Source organism: Bombus bifarius, unplaced genomic scaffold (assembly GCF_011952205.1).
Source record: "Bombus bifarius isolate JDL3187 unplaced genomic scaffold, Bbif_JDL3187 scf7180000008028, whole genome shotgun sequence".
NCBI classification, from domain to species: Eukaryota; Metazoa; Arthropoda; class Insecta; order Hymenoptera; family Apidae; genus Bombus; species Bombus bifarius.
In genome coordinates, this window is record NW_022884400.1 from 798920 (window position 1) to 820268 (window position 21349).

Genomic DNA, 21349 nt, shown 5'->3' on the forward strand with positions numbered 1-21349 from the left:
ACCAAGCATAGATCTCGAGAAATTAAAAGACAACCGAGCTTGTGCATGGTTTACGAATATTAGTTTTGTCTTTCGATTTTAACTAAAACATATTAAAACCGTAACATAATATAATATATATATATATAATACAATTATATGTCGATATAAATATAAAATGTTCTACTAAATATTTGTATATTTGTTTTTAACAATTTATTTGATACATTTATATTTCAATTATGGCCATTGACGTGTTTAAAAAAAAATTATATATTTGTTAAATGTGCATTTTCTTTTGTCCAACATATATTATAGTAACTTAATATGAATAACATATATATATATATATATATATATATATATGTATATATATATATATTTATTATTTATATTTCCTTAGAGTTTATTTATCGCTCGATATATTGCAGAAGTTATTACATATCTTTATAGGCAAAACTATAAACGGTCGTGTTTATCTTTCCAACACCTCAAGTAATTCATATAATAATTGCATTTATTCCATGATTATATTTGAATCGAATGAACTTTCTACAGCTAAGAGATAAGACGAGGATTTTCCACTGCATGGAACTGAAAAATTGTTCTGTAGTAAAGTCAACTTTATACAACAATTTCTTTTTAACTTGAACATGAATGTATCACATTGGTAATAAAATTCACGTATAAGTTGTTAATTTATCTTCCATAACAAAAGTGGAAGGTAAGATATCAAATTTCATATTTGTTCCTCTCTTAAATACTGTACAAAATATAAATTTCTCAAAGTATACGATAAACACCATAAAGTGAATATCGTGATGATCATCGTGTCCATAAATTATTCGTTTTCATCAATTATCTAATTCTCTCAATACATTATGGTTGCTTTTTTTCATCTACATTGAGATTTACGAGGTACACACAGCCACATACACACGCATACAAACACTTTTCAGAGTAACCACATGTAAACGTCATAGAGCACAAGTTCGCGATACAGTAACAATTTCTCTTTTTTCTACCGCAGTCTTATTCAACTTGATTATAAAGAGATAGAATCACAATTGACTTATGATCTGAAAAGCGTTACATTCTCTTCCTTTCGTATTTTACCGATTGATATGAATATACACAACCGTTAAATGCACTGGTGTCACTGGGAACTCAATTAATGTTACCCACGTAAGGAACGTCTTCGTTGAGTTTCTTTCTTTTTTAAAGTACTCGTCTTCTATCGTAAGATTATGTATAAAGACTAACGATGGTCCAAATGGCTAACCTAAATACTTCCTAAGTCTATTTTGCTCGTATTCTAATACGAAGCTATAATTACTAAGTACTTAGAAACGTATTAAATATAGTCGATGACCATTTTCATGTTATCACGAGAATATCACGGCGTGTTTCAAAAATCGTTCCGTCTGTCTTCTTCCTATCTTTCGTAATGAATAAACGCAGTTATAATAACGATATTTTCTCAATAAGTTGCTGAAATCTGAAGTTGACAACCAAGCATGGTATGCTGCGTTTTAATAAATCTTTAATAAATGTAGGTTGATCTTTTATTCAACCGTAACTGATTTCGCCAAATTTCTCGGACAATCGACGTTACATCCGCGAAGAACCGCGATGTGGAAAGATAGCAATTGTAGTGGAATGACTGCAAGGATTGCTTGGAGACAATCCACTGTTTTGGGTACTTCAAGAATTCTATCAGCGAACATTTTCGTTTCTTCATCGCCTTCCTCACAGATAAGGATCGGTTTTCCATCTCTGGCCGTAACCTGTTGTAAGGCGTTTATGCATTTCTGAAAAGTAATTGTGAAATATTACGTTCGGAATTTTTTACGTTAGGTAATCGTAAGGAAAGAGAAAGTTTACGAGTTCTACTTACCACATAAACTGGATCCCTCATGACGATCATTATTACAGGCATTGAATCATCCACGAGCGCTAGTGGACCATGTTTCAATTCACCTGCCATGATACCTTCACTATGCATATATGTCAATTCTTTAACTTTCTATAAACAAGAGAGAAATAAATTTATTCAAATAGAATAAATATAACAAAAAGAATTAATAAATAACTTAAAAGATATAATATTTAAAGCATGAACAACATACCAAAGCTCCCTCCATACACGTAGCAAAGTTGTATCCTCTACCCATGATCAGCAAAGATTTATGTTGGAACAAAGACTTGGCTAATTCTTTAACCTTTTCATCAAGTTGGAGAACTTGACGAATGAGATTATCCAAATTTTTCAATCCTTCGATAATCTATTGGATAAACAGGTTTACATATTGCAACATACTGTTTAAAATGTATAACGAAGTTAATTAAGAAATTAATAATACCTCTTGACGCCTACTACCAAGGGAGATTCTGTCTTCACTCATAACTAAAGCAAACATTACAAGAGAAATGAACTGGGAAGTGTAAGCCTTGGTACTAGCAACACCAATCTCAGGACCTGCGTTTATATGAACACCACAGTGTGATTCACGACAGATACTACTGCCTACCGTGTTGGTAATACCAACAATCAGAGCTCCACGTCCTTTGCAATAACGCAAAGCCATTAACGTGTCTGCTGTTTCACCTACGAAGCAAGCAAGAATTATTGAATGACATTTCATATAAATAAATCAATAAAAAATTAATTATATCTTACCAGACTGTGAGATAAAGAAACAAACGTCATCTCTAAACACTGGTGTATTCCTGTCTAAGAAATCAGAAGCCAATTCGACCATAACTGGTAGTTCAGTTAATTCTTCCAAAAGCTGTCTGGTAGCAATAGCAGAATGGTAGCTTGTTCCACAACCAATCAGCATAAGACGTCTACACCTCTTAATCTCAGGAATGTAATCCTAATACAGGATTCGTTAGATCAATATCGACTATCAATGAGAAACTACAGAAAGCTTAAATTGCTGAGAATTTACCTTGATGCCTCCCAATGTAACAGAGTTGTCTCTGAAGTTCAGACGTCCTCTCATGGTGTTCACCACCGACTCAGGCTGCTCAAAAATTTCCTTCTGCATGAAATATTCATAGTTACCCTTCATGATCTCCTGGATTTCCATCTTTAAGGTAGTAATTTCTCTTGCATGGGGATCGTCCATACATCGACGGAGTCGATGGATGCTGAGAGCACCTTCTTTCACTGCGGCTACGTCATCATCCTAATATCGCAGAAAGTTGAAATCATTGAGTTATAAAATATATATTAATTAGTAAATAAATAATAGGATAAAATGTTCACCTCCAAAAATATAACACGATTTGTATGTTCGATCACAGCACTGGCGTCAGATGCGAAGAAATATTCGACTTCTTTGTCCTCCAAGGGTTGAAATTTGGAAGTACTTTCACTGCGTGGTATAACCGGAAGTTCAGTACGACCATGTGGACGATGATCTGTTAAAAGGTACAAATTAATATTTTTTCGCCATTGAAACATATTAATAGATAATTATCCGTTATTCTTACTATATATACATCTTATATATTCACGAATCCAATATGATACATGTCATCTTTGATTAGCCTGACTAATGGTATCATACGGAATTCGAGTTGAATGAACCTCAACTTAAAATTAGAATTACACATTTATATACAAAACTTGAGTAAGACGCGTGGCTGATACACCAAAAATAGCACGACGCAATCGGAACGATTAAAAGAAGGTTAAGAAATATCAGTGATTATAGTTGCCCCGTGCCATTTTCCTGTCTTTACAAGCCCCACACCAAGTTAGCCGGGAAGATGATAAGTAATACGTATAAATCAATCCTTGTTAACAACAACGCCATTAATTATTCTTGTATACCTCTAATCAACGGACGACATTGAGCAAATATGTATACGTTCGTGGAACGACGATAACAAGAGTGGCTTAACTTATAACATGACCATGACGATTGTAATAATAAAGCGATTGGAAAAGTACAATTGTTAACGTGTATACAACGCAACCGTATTAAAATATGACGACTGGCATTAAACAACTCCCGCATGACGATGGATTCGATAAACAATTAGAAAGGAATTGTTTAATTAAAGGATATCCTTAGAGGAGAAAAATCACCTGTTTAATAAACAGTTTTACAAAAAGAAGAAAAAGAAGATTTGTTTGGCTTGTGTTAGATATATTGTATTATATATTCTACCCTGTCTGCAACTGCTGTGTTTCCATGTACTGAAAGAAATGCGCATTCTGCTTATACGTACTGAAAAGCGAAGTAAGGCATGTGCCGTTTCTTTAAAATTCCACAACATACAAGCGTGTTGCGATTCGATCCCAGGCGGTTTCGTGCTTATCAAACACGTAGCGTAATTTTTTTCTTTTTTTTTTCTGAAGCGTGGATATGGATGAATTAACGGCAAGCAGAAGGAGAAAGAGACATATATATGACTGTAAAAGTATTACCTTGAGTGGGCGCTTCACCTTCTGCTCAAATTTGGATGCGGGGGTGACGAAAAAGAAAACAAAACAATTAGCAAACAAGTAATGCAGTAACAATAGCAATACAAAATATAGTAACGAACGTGGAAAAAAATAAGAAAACATGATGCACGCGCTGAATATATTGGTTCCATGATTGATTCGTTTACGAAATCTAGCTTTTCTAGGAAATTTAGGAGAAGATGTTCAAAATATATTTTCTTTTGTTTCTTTTTTTTTTTTTTTAATAAGTTCTACTAAAAAGTGTTTGGGGGAATACATTGGACATCTTTTCCCAAATTTTTCTACGGAATCGAACATGTGTGTATAATCACAAAGCTACGAATGCACAAGCTTCTGTCGAGTAGATATTTGAAATGAAAATAAATTTGACTTGAATGAATTTGACCATATTATCTTGTTGGTTCGCTATGCTTCAAAGCAATTCAAAGAATGATTAATACGGTACAGGTGTCTCATGGTGTTTCTCTGTAGTCGAGTAATATTGTGTACAAATATAATTGAGCGAATAAGAAAAAGCCAATGTATATTACTTTTGTTAGAAAGAAAGAACGAAATATCGATTGTAAAGGATCCTTTATTAAAAAAGTAAGTTCAATTTATAAGAATCATAGCATGTGAAATAATGTCACGAGAAAATTTATAAAACAAATATGAGAAATAAAAAGCAAAATTAGTTCGCATGCATTTCTCAAACAATGGACCTTTTGCGAGATCATTTAAAATTGTTAATTATATTTGAGACAATGAGATATACTTAAAGGACTGTTGGATTGAAATAAAATAAAAGGTCCGAAGTTGAGAGTGAAATAAGATAAGTGTAGAGTAGTGTAGAGTAGTGTATATACCTTTGTTTACGCATGGAGATTCATCTGTTGAGACGAAAAGTTGAAGAACATAACCATTGGTGTTCATGCAAAAGAAACATCATATAGTATCTATGTAAAACTTCATCACCGAGAAAGTATACATGCAGATGACTGTCTCATCGATGTTCAAGGGAACAAATAACAAATATAACTTTAATAAACAAATATTAACAACACTATTTAACAAAACAACATGCTATCTAAACATGCTTAAATATAGCAAAATATTAAATATAATGAAACGCCAATTATCCGAAAATTGATCGATTACATAAATACCAAATACTTTACGTATTTATAATTCTACAAAACTTATTCTAACGTATTGTAATAGCATAATGTAAACAATTATTATAGAAAAAACGATCATATTAAAAGGTATTAACTTCAACAGCTATATTTACATCGTAATGATTTAATACATATGCTATGTATATCATCAAAATATTTATTTTAGAGAAACACACTTTTCACACGTTATGATTTCTATGAACTCTTTTATGCAATGAACATACAGAAAGCGCGAAAATTTGATAATCAGAGTAAATCTATCTATTAATTCGGATAATCGACGATTTACTGTACTATTCAGAAATAAAACATTGATTGCTCGATTACAAGCAGCTACCAAACTAAATCAAATATCCAACGCCGTGTTAAATACTTCTTAGAAGATATTTTCAGCGTAAACAAGATACTCTGGCGTTAGTATCATTTGTATGTTAATCATTGTTATTGAACAACACTCTTTGTCCGACATAAATCTACTTCAATAGAGCACTACGTTATTAAAAACACTGAAGAGAAACATAGAAAAAGGATGACGATGTAATGATGGGTCTTAGTATGTTGCTTTGAAATACGCGTTAATTACTTTAAAAAATAGACAAGCTATAGATTGAAGACACATGCTATTAATATACCTTAGGTTTAGTCCGTACATTTGACACGTAAAAGGACTATAGGGGGCTTTATTTCATTACTCTGAAAATATTTCCAGCGCAATTATTATAACCATATAGCAATCTCCTTGCCAGGAGAAAGAAAGGGTGATTATCATCTAATAATTAAAGGAAAATTCTGCTTCGCCTTCTCCTTGGAAATGATAAATCAACAAGCGTATTTATCAACAACGTATATATTTCCACCGCTCATACCAACGCTATCGACAGCACTTTAAATCGAGTAGTTCTCGGCGCCCGAGCGACCAAAAATAGCCTTGTGATCTCTTCTAAAATTTACCAAATCTCTGTATACCTTTCTCCGTAACACGCTAATACCTCAATTAAAACGCGTGTCAATCTTTGTGTCCGTTCACGTTCGTCGGCTTACCTTTTCCGTACAGGATGGGCACGTGATCGGTGGCCAATCTCGTTTTTGTCTTAATACCCACGAGCAGCGGTGATCCTCTTCTCGTCGCCACACATTCACCGGGGAAATATTTGCTCTTGAAGCACAGTGCAAACGCACCTTCCTACAATTTCAATTTTTGCACCTCTTAATTATGTAAATATATAATACACGTGTCACTTGGAAATTTAAACAAAAATCAAATTCTTTCCCTATCTTATCGCGAAAATTATCATTAATATTATTACCGATAATAACATTATTACTGCTAATACGAAGCGGTAAAATTTACAGTTGTTCAAACAATCCTAATTCGCAGACTGTGCGTCAGCTGTCGTCGATAATACCTACCAATTGTTGAACAACCTGCTCGACTAGCTCGCGGAACGAGTAACCCGGATGTTGTACCCAGAGATGGTGGATCAGCTTAGCGATTACTTCCGTGTCGGTTTCACTCTCGAAGCTGTAGCCTCTTTGGTGAAGCAACGTCTTCACTTCCTTGTAATTTGTCACGATACCTTTAGAAAGAACGTGACTTTGGAATGAAACAGGAACAATTCCTCGTATAATTTGACTTAGACAATGAACGTTCGTTCAAATTATAATTCTACAAGTAATAGTATGTTATAAGTACAACTGCGAAACAAATAAAATCTACAATAAGTAGCAATCTGCTTCGACTCATAAATATTATACGGAATAATACAATTTTCAATTTCCCATAAACACGCGGTAAGTATCAGATAATATTTATACCATTGTGCACCACAACGAAAGCATGTTCGACATCGGATCTTTGAGGATGCGAGTTCACTTCAGATGGAACACCATGAGTCGCCCAACGAGTGTGTGCGATACCCACGTGGCTGTAAACCTTCGACTCGAAGTCGATATTGGTACCTGTAGAAAAATAATGAATTTTAGAAACTGATCATATTCGAAATAATTTCATCGTTATACTTACCTCAACAAATTTTTGTCATCCATTATGTTAAGCTATGTCATTACAATGTAAGTGGAAAGTGTAAAGTAGTATCGTATATACTTACGATAAAAGATCTCTTCCTCGAGCGCCTTGACCTTTCCCTGCTTTTTAATAATCGAGATATCCTTGCCATCGGCGCTATCAAGGGCGACACCTAAAAACAAATAAACACGTATCGAGACAGAGTTTCTTTACTGGAATTTTTAGTAGCTTTCTATTCCCAGAAACAGAAAGTTTACGGCGAATTTGAAATTAGGCCTCTTCACGTTTTTTCCTCGATAAAGCATCGCTTTTGCAAGAAGAAATTTTCGACAATACGATCGATGAATCATCCATACCTGCCGAATCATAGCCTCGATATTCTAGCCTCTTTAATCCACCAACCAGCAGCTCGAGGATCTCCTTCCTGCTCTTCGGCGTCAAATAATTGAGATACGCAAAGATTCCTGTACAAAAAGCAAATACGTAACATTTATTCTTCTACATATATGGGATAAAAAAGTTCAATGTATTAGAAAATAATTCGCGTTATTGCTGATTATAATTAAATGCTTTTGATCGCAATGCTTGCAATTATAATATAATGCTGAGCTTTTTATCAGCGTTTCGATACCTCCGATCATATTGCCAGACTACTAGACTTCGGGATTAGTAAGTGAAATGAATTACTCAACAACTACGTAACATTTTAAATAGACGGTTAATCAGCCTTTCCATTGGTTCTCTCACCATTCTCTAAGAGAAAGAGAACGATAGAACTACGATACATTCGACGATACAGCATTTTTCTAAACCTCTCGACATTTTCCCGCGACGCGTTCACCGCTCGAAGGTCACCACAGCGATAAAACGCGGAAACGATTCGATTTATTAACCAGTTCGTTTTCTTCGTCAAAAACCAGTACTCCACCGTATGTATATTCAATGAACTCTGGATATAGTTCAAACTGAAAATCACGTCGATGGAATTCGTAAGGTTTCTCGTTAAATACCAACTCCCACGCTAGCAATCGGTCTCAACTCGTAGGAACGAAACAGAAATGTAGCTAAATCGTAAGAAATGTTCGTCACAATGTTTCTTTTTCTTTTCCAGAATTACAGACGTGTAATTCAAGATAAGGAATCGATCTTATATTCGAAATTATTAGAACGTAGACGAAACAATCGGTTACTCTACTTTCTACCATTTTCTACTTCAGCTACTCGAAATAGATTTTCCAATTAATCACGACAAGAACAAATATAACGAAGACCGCATTCTTTCCTGCTTTTTCAACGCTTTATAATACGGTTAGCCGAGCAATACGATCGGAAACTTTCGAATCGGCTCAAAATTCCGAATGCCCCGCCTCGAAGGAGCACCCGTCTATCGATACAAGAGAGGTCCGTGTTCGAGGTCCCTGGCGAAGCATTGCAAAAATGCAAAAATGCAAAAAGTCGTCGCCCGTGAACAAGAACGTACACACGGAGAAGTGGCGTGCAAGTGGGAACAGGTATAATTCGAGATACACGCTTATAGGTGAAAGGGAAAGCTCGCGTATACATGAGACCGGATGAAATGGTCGTTAGAACGTCGCGTTCGGTTCTCCAATGCCAGAGAACGCGCCATTTCTCTGGTTCGTGCGTCCTGTGCTTTTTCTGAAACACGTGAATCGAATAACGCGAGTCGATTCTCTCTGACTGATAACCGCGGTAACGTTGTAGTAACGTTACGACATATGGCTAATTGTACGATCATCCCAGATGAATTTAGAATAAATGGACTATATTTAAGGGCTGGTTCAGGATCTCAAGGTCACGTGAAATTTATCAAAATTGAGCTCTGGAAAATTTCCAAAGATATTATGGAAGATCTATATAAGAAGAAGTAGATAGCGATGATTAGGTTAATCCTTTCGTTACCACGCGTCGTACGCGTGCGATGCGTTTTCTACAGAGCCTAGTATCGCGTATTTATGACGCATATCGTGTTTCAATTTTCTTCATGATGAATGCACGATGTCTTATTTATTTTCATTCGAGATACTCAACGAATATACATTTCTACGTATCATAGACGACGACAAAGTGTCGCTGATGTGACATTGGAACACATTGCTTTTGGTTATTTTTTTTTTTTTTTTTTTAGGTACTATTGCACATACAGTTGTTTAAAAAATATAGGATATCGGATTTTGTGCAGGTAGCCACACGACCGAAATCAGATACCGTAACACGATACTCGCAAATCGCTCGGAAGCTCGAAGAGAAAAAAGACGTAAACGTAGATGTTCTCGTCGTCGTTTATTCCGTCGGCGAAAGTCGTATATTAACATATATATCTTATATATGTAAGAATACGCACGAGTAGTTCGCAACAAGAAACTATCTACTCGCAGCCCAGCGTGCCATATTCGTATCTGACGCATTCTAAATGCCGCATGGATCGTCTACTTAGCATTCTTTATTATTATACAGGGTGGTTGGTAATTGGTGGTACAAGCGAAAAGGGAGTGATTCTACGCGAAAAAAGAAGTCGAAAATATAGAATAAAATTTTTTTTTTGATTTTTCCATCGAGACAACGATCTACAGTGAGATCCGTTATAACGAGACGCGATAAAATGCACGCGTACCGAACGAAAGTTCAAAGTCGATTTTCTCGAAAACAAAGCCTCAAACGAAACATTTTTATTCTATATTTTCGACTTCTTTTTTCGCGTAGAATCACCCCCTTTCCGCTTGTACCACCAGTTACCAACCACCCTGTATATGTCAAACTGTATGTTGTATTACGTAAAATTTGGAGAATTCGAAGTTTTGGTCTGCCAACAACTTCGATAGCAAGTATTCTTTTTAGAAAACTTGGATGACTGTATTGCAAGTTTATCAAAGTTCGATGAAACTTTTTATTTAAATTTTTATCTTGAATAGATAATCGTGACAACATTGTATAGCGTTACATTAAGCGATACACGATCCGCGATTCGATCGTTCCATGTGCAACCTTATCGGTTGCGCGCTGTCTTAGCGCGGGAATTTAAGACTATGTATCGTGTTTGAAATGGCGCGGTCGTCCTCGATTTAGAAAGCCATCGTGGCATGATCGACGCGTTAATCGTTTTTCACGGTTCAATTTCACGTAATGGTAGTTGGAATTTGTAGTTTCTTCTAAACGCACAAAAATCAATTCTTTGCGGTCTAAGCAGCATTCGACGTTTTACCATTTCCAATCAACTATTTCGTATATGATTAAACCACTTTCAAAGGAATTTCGTAAATATTTTCATTAATAATACGTATCTACCTACCAATAATATTAACAGAAAACAACATATTTCATTGACATGTTGTGCTTGACGGATGAAAATGTAGGATTGGCGTGAGACTCGAATCAATCGATCGCCGTATCTTTCTTTAGTTCGTTAGTGGAAACGATTAAGTTTTATTAAAGAATAAAGAACACGTTAATATGATAAAATATATTGTAACAAGAGAGTAGACATTGCCTATGTTTACATTTAAAAAATTCGAAAAAGTAATTGTTCCAGGTATTTTGTTCTTATCGATCCACATCGATTGTTGCAGCAAGTTTTCTTTATTGGAATCGATAGAAACCGATGGCCGCGGACTTTACGACCTCCGACAACGATAATCGCGAAACGAACTACGTTGAAGTCCTGTGGAAATCGCGGCTGTGATAAAGTTTACGACAAGTAGTAAATGTCCTGAACCTTACACCTCGCCATCATGTAACTAATTTAACGATCGTCCCGTTCCGCCTTTGAAAATAAACAGTTCTGTCAAGCGTGATCGACCATATTTAACACAGTTCAGTGTTTAAAATCTAACGATAACAATAAAAAATATCGATAATTGGGTATCTTCGTCACGTCGAGGTAATACAGAGAATCACGGCAATCTAAAATGAAAGGAGAAACGCGAGATACACTTTATAAGCCACAGCTACACTCTGTTATAATACTTTGATCAAATGGGATATAAAAGATATACGCCACGATAGGAGGATCACAGAGTAAAATAGCGAAAATATCGAAGAATGTTTAACACCCATTGACACGTCTTATTTCACTCGCAGCAGAGTTACCAGCGCCAGCCTCGCATAGAATGAATATTTAATAAAAGAAAGATTAAAAGATTACGGATGTAGAAGATGAAAAAATATTATTAAGGATAATTATTTGAATTACCGCCCATCACCAGCGAGAGAAGTAACGACCAGAATCGACGTAAAGTAAGAAAGAAAGTCACCGGTCGGAGTAACTGTCACCGTGGAGGAACTTACGAAAAGCGAAACAATCGCGAGCGTATAGTGCATCGGCGAGTAGACGTAACTTGATTTTGTGTAGAGTTGACAATAGACGATCGAGTGATCGGTGACGATTAGATTGCGGGCTGCAATCGTCGATAAGCGAACTTCCTCATAGAAACATCCTAGCGAAGCTTTGTACAATAAAAAACCAAGAATAGAAAGGAAAGATTATAACAGTAAGAAGATTACGAAGTACCTTTGCGAAAGGTATAGTGGAAACGAAAAAATATTTTTTATCGAGATAAGCTCGATCCTGTTAATCTCGCAAGGCCTTCCCCTTCGCTAATCAACATGCCGTGCAGTTTACTTAAAATTTCACTAAACTCCAAAGATAATATGTACGACGGAAAGTAATTACTGCTTCTACATTTTTTATCCTATAAGCCCATTTTTTTATATCGCTATCGCTAGTATATCATGTCTTGTTGCTGTCGGGATAAGAAAAATAATCGCCGGACGGAAGTTATTCCGATTTTTAATCATTTGCTGCGTTTAATCTTCTGATAAAAGATCGATAACGATGAGGATTATAGGTTTAGCCTCATTCGATTCTATTCTCGAGCACTTACTTCCAGGTATTCGCCACTTTTTTTTTCTCCGTTTTTAACTTACAATGACGTACAATGAAAGACGTTACATGTTACAACGCACATTATCCGATATAAAATTTTATAACGACGATAACTTCAACAAATCTTCTAATTCACACGTAGTACACGCGTCCTTCCTGAAACGATTTTGGGTTACTGTGAGTTGGAAAACTCCTTGATCGGAATGCGCTTCGTGTTCGCGAAGGAAATCGAGCGACTGGAATATGAACGAATAATCGGAATAGCCGATCTTCTCCGACCTACTGACACAAAACGATTCGAATGGCCCAGGAAATCAACGAAAGGTCGCTTGGTAGTCGTACTAACGGTATGTAGAATCGATTCTAATTCGATCTTCTTGATTTCCATAGACCTTGAGCCATCTGTAATCCCTCGACACACGATATAGCTGATTCTTTCCTAGGATACTTCTTCAATTGCAACCGCAATTGGAACGTAGCTATTTTATTGTCATTTGATTTTGTTTCGACGATCTGAATAGAGATCTGTTCGACAAATCAGCGATCGTATAACTCGAGTGGTTTGCATCTTTTCACGTACGTCCATATGAGGAAATTTCTATTCGAATTCTATTTCCGAATTTACCCAAATATCGTCTGTAATGACAAACGAAACGTTTTGTTCGTGCAACTGTGGAAGACTTAAAAATGGAAAATTGTTTAGGATGCGTGTAACAAAGATATGGAAACTGTTCAAAGTATACCTATATTATAATACTTAGAGAGTGAAACGAATAACGAAACTATTAATTTATATAAATATCTGTAGTTTAAGAACCAGCGATAAGATGATTTCAAGCTCCTGTAATGAAAATTCATCAAACGAAGAAACATATACCTCGAACTAAAGCTCGATCAATGTCGTTAAATCGATCTGTATTATTGTTCCTCGAATAATCTCGCAATGTGCGAATTTTGCACCTTTTCAACGATTATAGAGTGTCGATAAGTAGAAAAGTGTTTGCAGCTTCTTGCGATGAAAATTTATAGATAAAGAGAAACATGGCATCGAAATAGTGCCGATGCACTTAAGCCTGGGAAATAAACGACGAACGAAAAGACAATTTATAGGCAATTTGTTCGCCAGGCGAATCGAATGAAATAGCGGATAAACGGGTGAAAGGGAAACCAACGAGATTCTATGTAGAAAGAGGAACCATAAACGAATTCCTACCTGTGGGGATAAACGGGTTATTTTCGTCGTGAGTCGAACAAAATTTCTGCTCTTAGAATTCCGTGGACGTAAACAAAAATCAGGTTCTGGCTTGTGGCGAGGCCACGCGTTTGAATTTTCGTGAGGAAGGTAAAGGTAAACTGGTGTCGCCTGGAGAAAGGATTCGCCAAGTCCTGCGTAAAGTACTCGAGGATAAGAAGAAACTTGACCGTTGTTACTCGCTTAAAGTTACGAATCTTCCCATTTAAAGAAGCGTTTCCATTTTATCGCTACATCTGGATAAATTTTGACTTTATCATGCTAGAGAGCAACAACCGTGCGTATCGTATATTACGATTATGATAATATGCCTATACGTGGCTAAAAATTATCAGTAGATTTCCAAAATCCCTGACGCATCTACAGATAATCTATCGATGAAATAATTTCATTATTATGTGAGATATAAGAGTAATAAAAAAGAAGCGTTTATGGTTCTAGCGGAATGTTAATGATCGATAATCAGGACAGTCGTGTCTTGAAAACGTAAGTACCGGTTCTTCGTCGGGGATCGTTTTATAATAAAACGTCGGCCTTGATTTACGCAGGTTTATTACATCTTTACGTTAAACACACGTTCGAAATATGCCAAAAACGAACTCAGATTAAAACAAAATTCTATGAATAAATTGCAGTTTGAAAATCGATACGCAGTTACGAAGCTGGCCTTTGTAATGGTCAAACTACTATGTACGAGAATTGTTTCTGATCAGTATGGTTCGTCATTCGTTTGTACAAATTCGATCATTTGAGCAAATTTGCATATTGTAATTGCACAAATCGACGAAAGTATTTATATCTTTAATCGATAATATACATATGCTTGTGACATTGGGCAAGCGTGCCACATCGAAATTAATAATTTTTTATCTTTCTAATTCGTTTTTCTCCGTTATAGCATATAGTAGTACGTAGTGTTGCTATACATGTTTATATATCGTTGAATATGTTTTTTAACGTAGTGTACGAATATATAAATAAGATATATGATTGCTTTAGAAAAAAAGTCACGGCCTTGAAATTTTTGAAAAATTGATGCAGAGTAAATTTTTTTCTCTGATATCGTATTTTCAAGTAACTAAGAAATTGTTCCACATGTTCGCAAATAACGAATTTATTTAGATATTGCCTTGTTTGTTATTTTACAGCCTCGTATGATGAAAAAGAAAAAGAGATTTCAAAAATGAAATAACAACAATGAAACAACCGACACTTTTATCGGAATTACAGATTAATTCATACGCGTAGAATTGATTGTGCATCGTAGAGCAATGCGATGTAGTTAATTAAAGCAATTCACCTTATTCTCTATATGTCACAATGCCTACGTTTGCCAATTGCTTTCTGTCGTGTAGAAAATGTAGCAAAGTCTTAGTGACTATGTTGCCAATTGAAGATTATCAGGTTCGTCCATTAAATAGCGACCAATTAAGAAGATTTCTCGAATTTTCTTAAACGTGACTGACGAGTCTGACCGTACCAATAGATCGTTCGTATTGCGAGTGCCGCAGCTTCTACGACATGGAAATTAACTTAGAATAGAATTAAATCGAGGCAAAGACAAAAGAACAAATATTCCGTTTTATGAATGGAATAATTTGTGCGAACAATCGCGAATGTTTTGAAAATCCTGCTACATCTACGTCAAGTAGTCACTCTGAATTAAACATTAGTTCGACCCGCCGTTTAATTGTGAGGGAAATTGTGGTTCTTTGAAAATATCCAATAAGATAGCAGCATAATATGCAAGATCTTAACTCGTTTGTCTTGAAGCAAATAGAAGGTTCTCAAGTACTTATATCAGATGTAATAATATTTTCAAAACATTCGCGACTGCCCACACAAATTATTCCATCCGCAACACGGAATATTTATTCTCTTGCCTTCGCCTCAATTTAGCCCTATTCTAAGTTTATTTGCATGTCGGGAAATCTACGACTTAGTTTCAGCTAAGTCTACGCTGATATACAATTGTCCGCAGACACGTGTCGCAACCAATCAGTATCCGTGCAATTTCTTGCAAGTCCGTGCAAGGATAGATGCGATTTGCTGCGGCACGTTTCCTGTCCACGACCATCTGCCAGCGTAAACTTAGCAGTAGAATACGAACGATTTATTCAGATAGTCAGACTCGTCAGTTGCGCTTAAGAAAATTCACGAAATCTTAATTGGTCTCGGGCAAAGATCATTGAACAGACGATGCGGATAATCTTCAATCGGCAAATGTAGGCGATTAAGACATTGTCTTACGTAACTACTTTGCGTTGCCTTACCATGAACAATCAATTCTATACCTACGAATTAATCGTGATATTAAATAATTAAGAAACTGTGAACACGATGGAAGTATCGGTCGTTTCGTTGCGTTCTTCAAGTCTGTTTTTCCTCTACACGATACCAGGTTCATACATACATATATATATATATATATAGGTACATATACGTGCCTGTGCCACACACACGAGGCCACGTCTAAATGTCACGTGTAACTGTCCTGTAAAACGCTGCACCCTCTCACGCCAGCGTCAGGTTCGCGACGAGGAAACTTTCACTCGTCGTTGGTCGCGGGCACGTCGACACTCCGGTGTCAGTATCGATAGACACATTCGATTAGACTCTATTGTACGACCACGGGTGTCGACGAAACGCAGCGTTATAAGGATACACGGCACGCCATGCAAACGTGGACCACTTTATTCCGGTAAACTTTCAATGAACTTTGAGAAGCGTGAGTTACGGGCTCGCACTGAGTCACGTTGTCTCGTTGCAACACTCCATGGACAGTCTTATTACCCGCTAGAACGTAATACGGCGTCTATATGCTTCCGTAATTTGGTGGAATGCAGTTTTGAAACAGGCATTTGGTAATCACCGCGAGGATTATAAAGGAAGGAAATAAATAGCGATCGTTAGTTTCAGTTAGTTGGATTTCTCTGGCAAAGAAAGCATTTTTTTTTAGAGGAACGTTGTTAGATTTGGGGATTCCGGAAATTGTAGGATTTGTGGGAATTTGTAAGTTTGAATAAGATTGTGCAATTTTGTAAGATTACGATAAGTAGGATAAAGTTTGGTAGTCTTCACGGAGTGGTTTGTAATTTTAGGATCCAGATGAAATTTTGCAAACTTTGCGATCCGTAAATTCAGTCTTAACAAATTTTCAAAGATCGATATCGTGGAAACTCTATGCGAAACAATGTGAAAGCAACTCGGAATATTATTGCTACTCGTTTCGTTTGGATGAATATTTTTGGAAAAACTGGATGACCTAATTTGAAATTCTGCAATATTGTTTTGTTGGTTTTCGCAGAATAATATTAGAGGTCTTCGTCGAATCTTGTATAGTTCCGTAATTTGCCGGTAAATCTTCAACGATATTCAAAATCAAGTTCTATATATTAAAAATATTAATATTTCATACTCCATTACTTCAACTCAACCTCCAGCGCCTACACGCGTCTCCAACAAAGTGGTTGGTGGTAATCTGTGACCGGGGATTTCGCAATTCCGTAATCGAGAAGAGTCTTTCTCCTTCTGCCACAACTCTCTCGACACTCCTCCCATTTCTCGCAATCTTAACACGACGATTCGAAGAAAGTTAATTCCTAAATGTAATTACCAAACGAGTCAACCTTTCGAAAAATCTCGATGTTGCAATTCTCTTAGCAAAGATCTCCTGATGGCTATTGAATAATTTTAGAGGAATAAAATCTCGTTTCAGTTACGTCACAAGTTGTCCCTCTAAATTTGTCTACTACCAAAGAACGCTGATACTTTTACAGATTTGACAAAAATAATCAGTCGATAAATATACAGCGAAAAGAAGATTGGGAAAGTTGTATCAACGATTTCCTAAGTTTTCTATTCAATTTTATTTCATTCAAAACCAAATTCCTTTTATAAATTTAAAAAAGATATGATCAGCAAGTACCTGTAGATCGAAAAAGAAATTGGAAAAGTTTATTAGAAATTTTATTTAATTCGAAACCAAATCAAATTCATTTCAATCAAGTTGAAAGTTGTATAGTCGACATTATGTATTATAGTAAATTATACCAAAGCATCCAGGTAAAAAATATGTTAATTTTTCTCAATGATTGCAGGATATTAAGCGTCAGACGTAAACAGTGAGGTCGTTGACCAGTCACGATCGTGGCTCGATCGTTCGAAGGAAAAGTGGAAATGGAGGTGCGTACCTGGGAAACGCGTTCGTGCCTGGAGAACAATATTGGTTGGCACTGTCCACGAAACGTACAACTTGTTAAAGCTAGACAAAGGCAACATCGGTCTAGAAATTTATCTAAAAGCTATAGTCGAAGTTAAAAGGTGTCTGCCGTGTTTCTGTCGGTGTGTCGAGCTGGTTGCTTAATTAAATCGAAGCTTTGTAATTAATTCGATCTACGAAGCGTTCGACGAGTCTGCAAATACTAAAGACACGCTGCTAGAGTGTAAATATTTATCGACTCTATGTCGTTTTCAAATAAGAATACTATTTGAATAATAGCACGAAAAATTGAGAATATTAAGAAAAAAAATGACACGACTCTATCAATAGACGACGCGGCAGTGATATCATAATTAGAAAATTTATTGATTCGTCGATCATGAATATTGATTTGCAACGAAGTCAATGGCTTTGTCGTATGCCCGGTAAAATTGTAAATCGGCCGAAAAAGAAATAGGTAAAATGCAACATTGACTCACAGTGAATTAATTAATTTCGGATAATTTATGATTGAATAGATACTGTTAGTCCTTAACGAAGAAGAAGTGTTACGAGCGTATTGAATTCTTTTCTTCGATTCGATTACCGAAAGGGACTAACTTTCGCCGTGACACGTGAACGATTAAAGAAAAAGAAACAACATATTACACGGTAGAAGAATGACGCAAAAATCTTTCGTAACCGCATCCTGCCTTTCGATGATTTTTCGTCGCGTTACAATGTAGAACCTGCGACTTTACGATAAGGCGTCTCTTAAAACTCGGAGAAATTCAAATGTTATAACCGTTTCCATTAAAAAAAAAAACTCATTACTGGTAAATTGATACGATCAACATACGTAAACAATTGCATCAAATATTCATGTATAGGATAATGAAGTAATAAAAAGCTTCAAAAAATGGCGCCCTTTTTTAAGAAACTACGAGGGAGATCTTTTAAAGAACTTATTTTTTTTTAACCTTGGACCATTCTAAGCAATTTGTTCTTTTTCTTTTCTCAATTTCTGTAATCTTTGTACTTTTAAATTGCTCAGCTACCGTGGCAGCTACGTATTTCCTTGAGGTAAATTTATAGAAGGAAGATAATTAAACATTGATATACCCAAGGCTGTCACGAAGAAAAAATATGAACCGTTAATTTCCCCTCGCGCAGGTGAATGCCAATTGCAATGCAGATTCTCGGAACGTTTATCTCAGGAACCACCAAAATCCATCTATTTGTTCGCTGATGTTAAAATACTAAAATTATCCATATTATTCTTTTATTTCGGACTATTTTAGACTATCACTTTATCATGTGTGATAACGATTACTGTATGTCACTGTTAGATTTCAGCGTATTATAACTATATTCGTACAACATTTGTATTTAATAACGTTATCTTCCACTTCTTCTTATCGAAATAAAAATTTTGAACCGACCCACGGCCTTGTGATCGCCCCTCATGCAAATCCAATAGATTTTGACGATCAATGAAAAATATACTAATGTGTCGTGCAAATATTAGATCCGATAGATCGCGTCTAGTCTTTCTAAAAAGTCTTTCGTTAAAATAATCAGTCAATTTTAATAAATGTACACCTGACATAATAATTTGTTAATACCCATCAAACGTACAATTAATACTATAATCCTAGCATAATGTGAAATTAGTTGTCAGTATGGAAAAATCATAATTTCTCATTTTGTAAAAATTTGCTTGAAAGCAGCGAAACGGTTAGGAACAAAATTCTACGCTCCGTTTGTCGCTTTCTTTAATTCCGGAAATGGGAAATTCGAAACGCGCGAAAGATCCCGCGTTGTTATTCCAATACTTCGTGTGCTTGATATTAGCGTACTAACAAGCCTCGATTTACCGACGAGCAAACATTCGATCTTTTAAATGCTCATCCTTCGTCTTTGACCGACACGGCGACGTTTCGATCAGCAAACGCGAATATTAGATGTGCCAGATGTTGAGTCAAATAGAATTGCAGAAGAAACATGCCGGTGGCGCATTTGCACAGGCTGAAACGTTACTCTGCACTCAAATGACCTGTCAACTAGACTTTTCAACCGGGCTTATGCAGATGTACACTTTCACCGTGGAAACATTTCGATCGAACGATCCGTCGATCGAATTATGATAGAAAAAAAAACGTCAAACAGAAAGCATAGTTCTACTCACCGCACATGTTGTTTCTGTTGTCGAATACCCGCCACGTAAGTTAATCGGATTAAACGTAAAGTGGAAAGCGATCAGAATGTCACTTGCTAACTTCGTATTGCTCTGAGTTACTGTGAATCACAGTCTGAGCCTCACTACAGCGTGCTCCTGTCTCTTATGACATGAGATTTCGTATAGGTATGGGGTACAATCACAATTACATCCGGCTCGTACGTGTATGTAACGCTATTGGGCCAAACCATTGACAGTGAACGCATCATCTGCACGCTGACGTATATGATTGTATACAGTAGTATACTAAGTACAACACAGCTTTGGAAACTTCAGTAGAGAGGGCGAAACTCTTACGAGCTAGAAAATGTTTCTCAAGTAAGGCGCTTCAATCAAATTGTTAGGCTTCGTCGTGCAGCGCGACTTGTGTCTGCAACCTACAACACGGCCGCGTGTACAACAAAACTCTTCTCTATTATGTAAATCTACGTTTACTTAAACAAAATTCATCTGCACTATATGAAATACTGTATATTTACTTTAAATGAATTAAATTATGTTATGAAAAGTAGTTTACTTTACATTCTTTATCTTTAGTGGTAAAGATGGTGAAGATGGCGTTAATTGTAAAAGTTTAATAAATCGATCCCAGCGCTATGGCTAGCGGCTGATTTGTAAAGCACACCTTCGGATACTAAAAACGTTACTCCTACCACTGGAGTTTCCAGATCTGTGCATACGAACGTAATGTCGTATCGCAAGTAAGGATTTCGACACGTTGACAATAACACAGAAACTCGTGATTTTCCCAAACAATACATGCGGCAAACTCTTTACGAATGTATATAACGTAGGAACGTATATTAGGAATGAGATAATATCGGTGAAAACTATTAATTAAACTAATATCTCAAAACAGACACTCGGAGAATCACTCAAGAATCATGAATGAACGAACTGTCAGAATCGCCTTTTCCATTTAGCTTCGTATCTTTTATTATAAAAGTGACAACATAAATTTTGTAGATTAAACACACGTTCGATTCGTTGTAAGAATGAATGAAGCACTGAAATGTTTGGAATCGATCCTTGTTGACTTAATTCTTATCCACACTGTAGACTGCAATAATACGCAACATAGAGTGCGCTAGCTATCGGTAAATGTACCTATC

General features: G+C 36.1%; 1 protein-coding gene across 4 annotated transcripts; it reads right to left on the minus strand.

The window, feature by feature from the left end:
* Nucleotides 1-1528: 1528 nt before the first annotated feature.
* LOC117207353 (glutamine--fructose-6-phosphate aminotransferase [isomerizing] 2-like) lies at nt 1529-21299 on the minus strand. Of its 4 annotated transcripts, XM_033447469.1 has the most exons (16): nt 20760-21299; nt 20187-20614; nt 8002-8109; nt 7728-7817; nt 7435-7578; nt 7030-7196; nt 6661-6802; nt 5308-5331; nt 4424-4444; nt 3254-3408; nt 2934-3173; nt 2660-2858; nt 2343-2587; nt 2109-2264; nt 1877-2005; nt 1529-1790 (listed from the first exon to the last, which is right to left on the minus strand). In XM_033447469.1, exons 2-16 carry the CDS (start codon nt 20191-20193, stop codon nt 1545-1547), a joined length of 2073 nt encoding a protein of 690 aa, XP_033303360.1. In that variant the 5' UTR covers nt 20194-20614; nt 20760-21299; the 3' UTR covers nt 1529-1544. The 4 variants fall into 4 exon arrangements, with proteins under 4 accessions (XP_033303360.1, XP_033303362.1, XP_033303361.1 ...); XM_033447471.1 differs by lacking the exon at nt 5308-5331 and having other exon boundaries at nt 20760-21298; XM_033447470.1 differs by lacking the exon at nt 4424-4444 and having other exon boundaries at nt 20760-21298.
* Nucleotides 21300-21349: the final 50 nt, after the last annotated feature.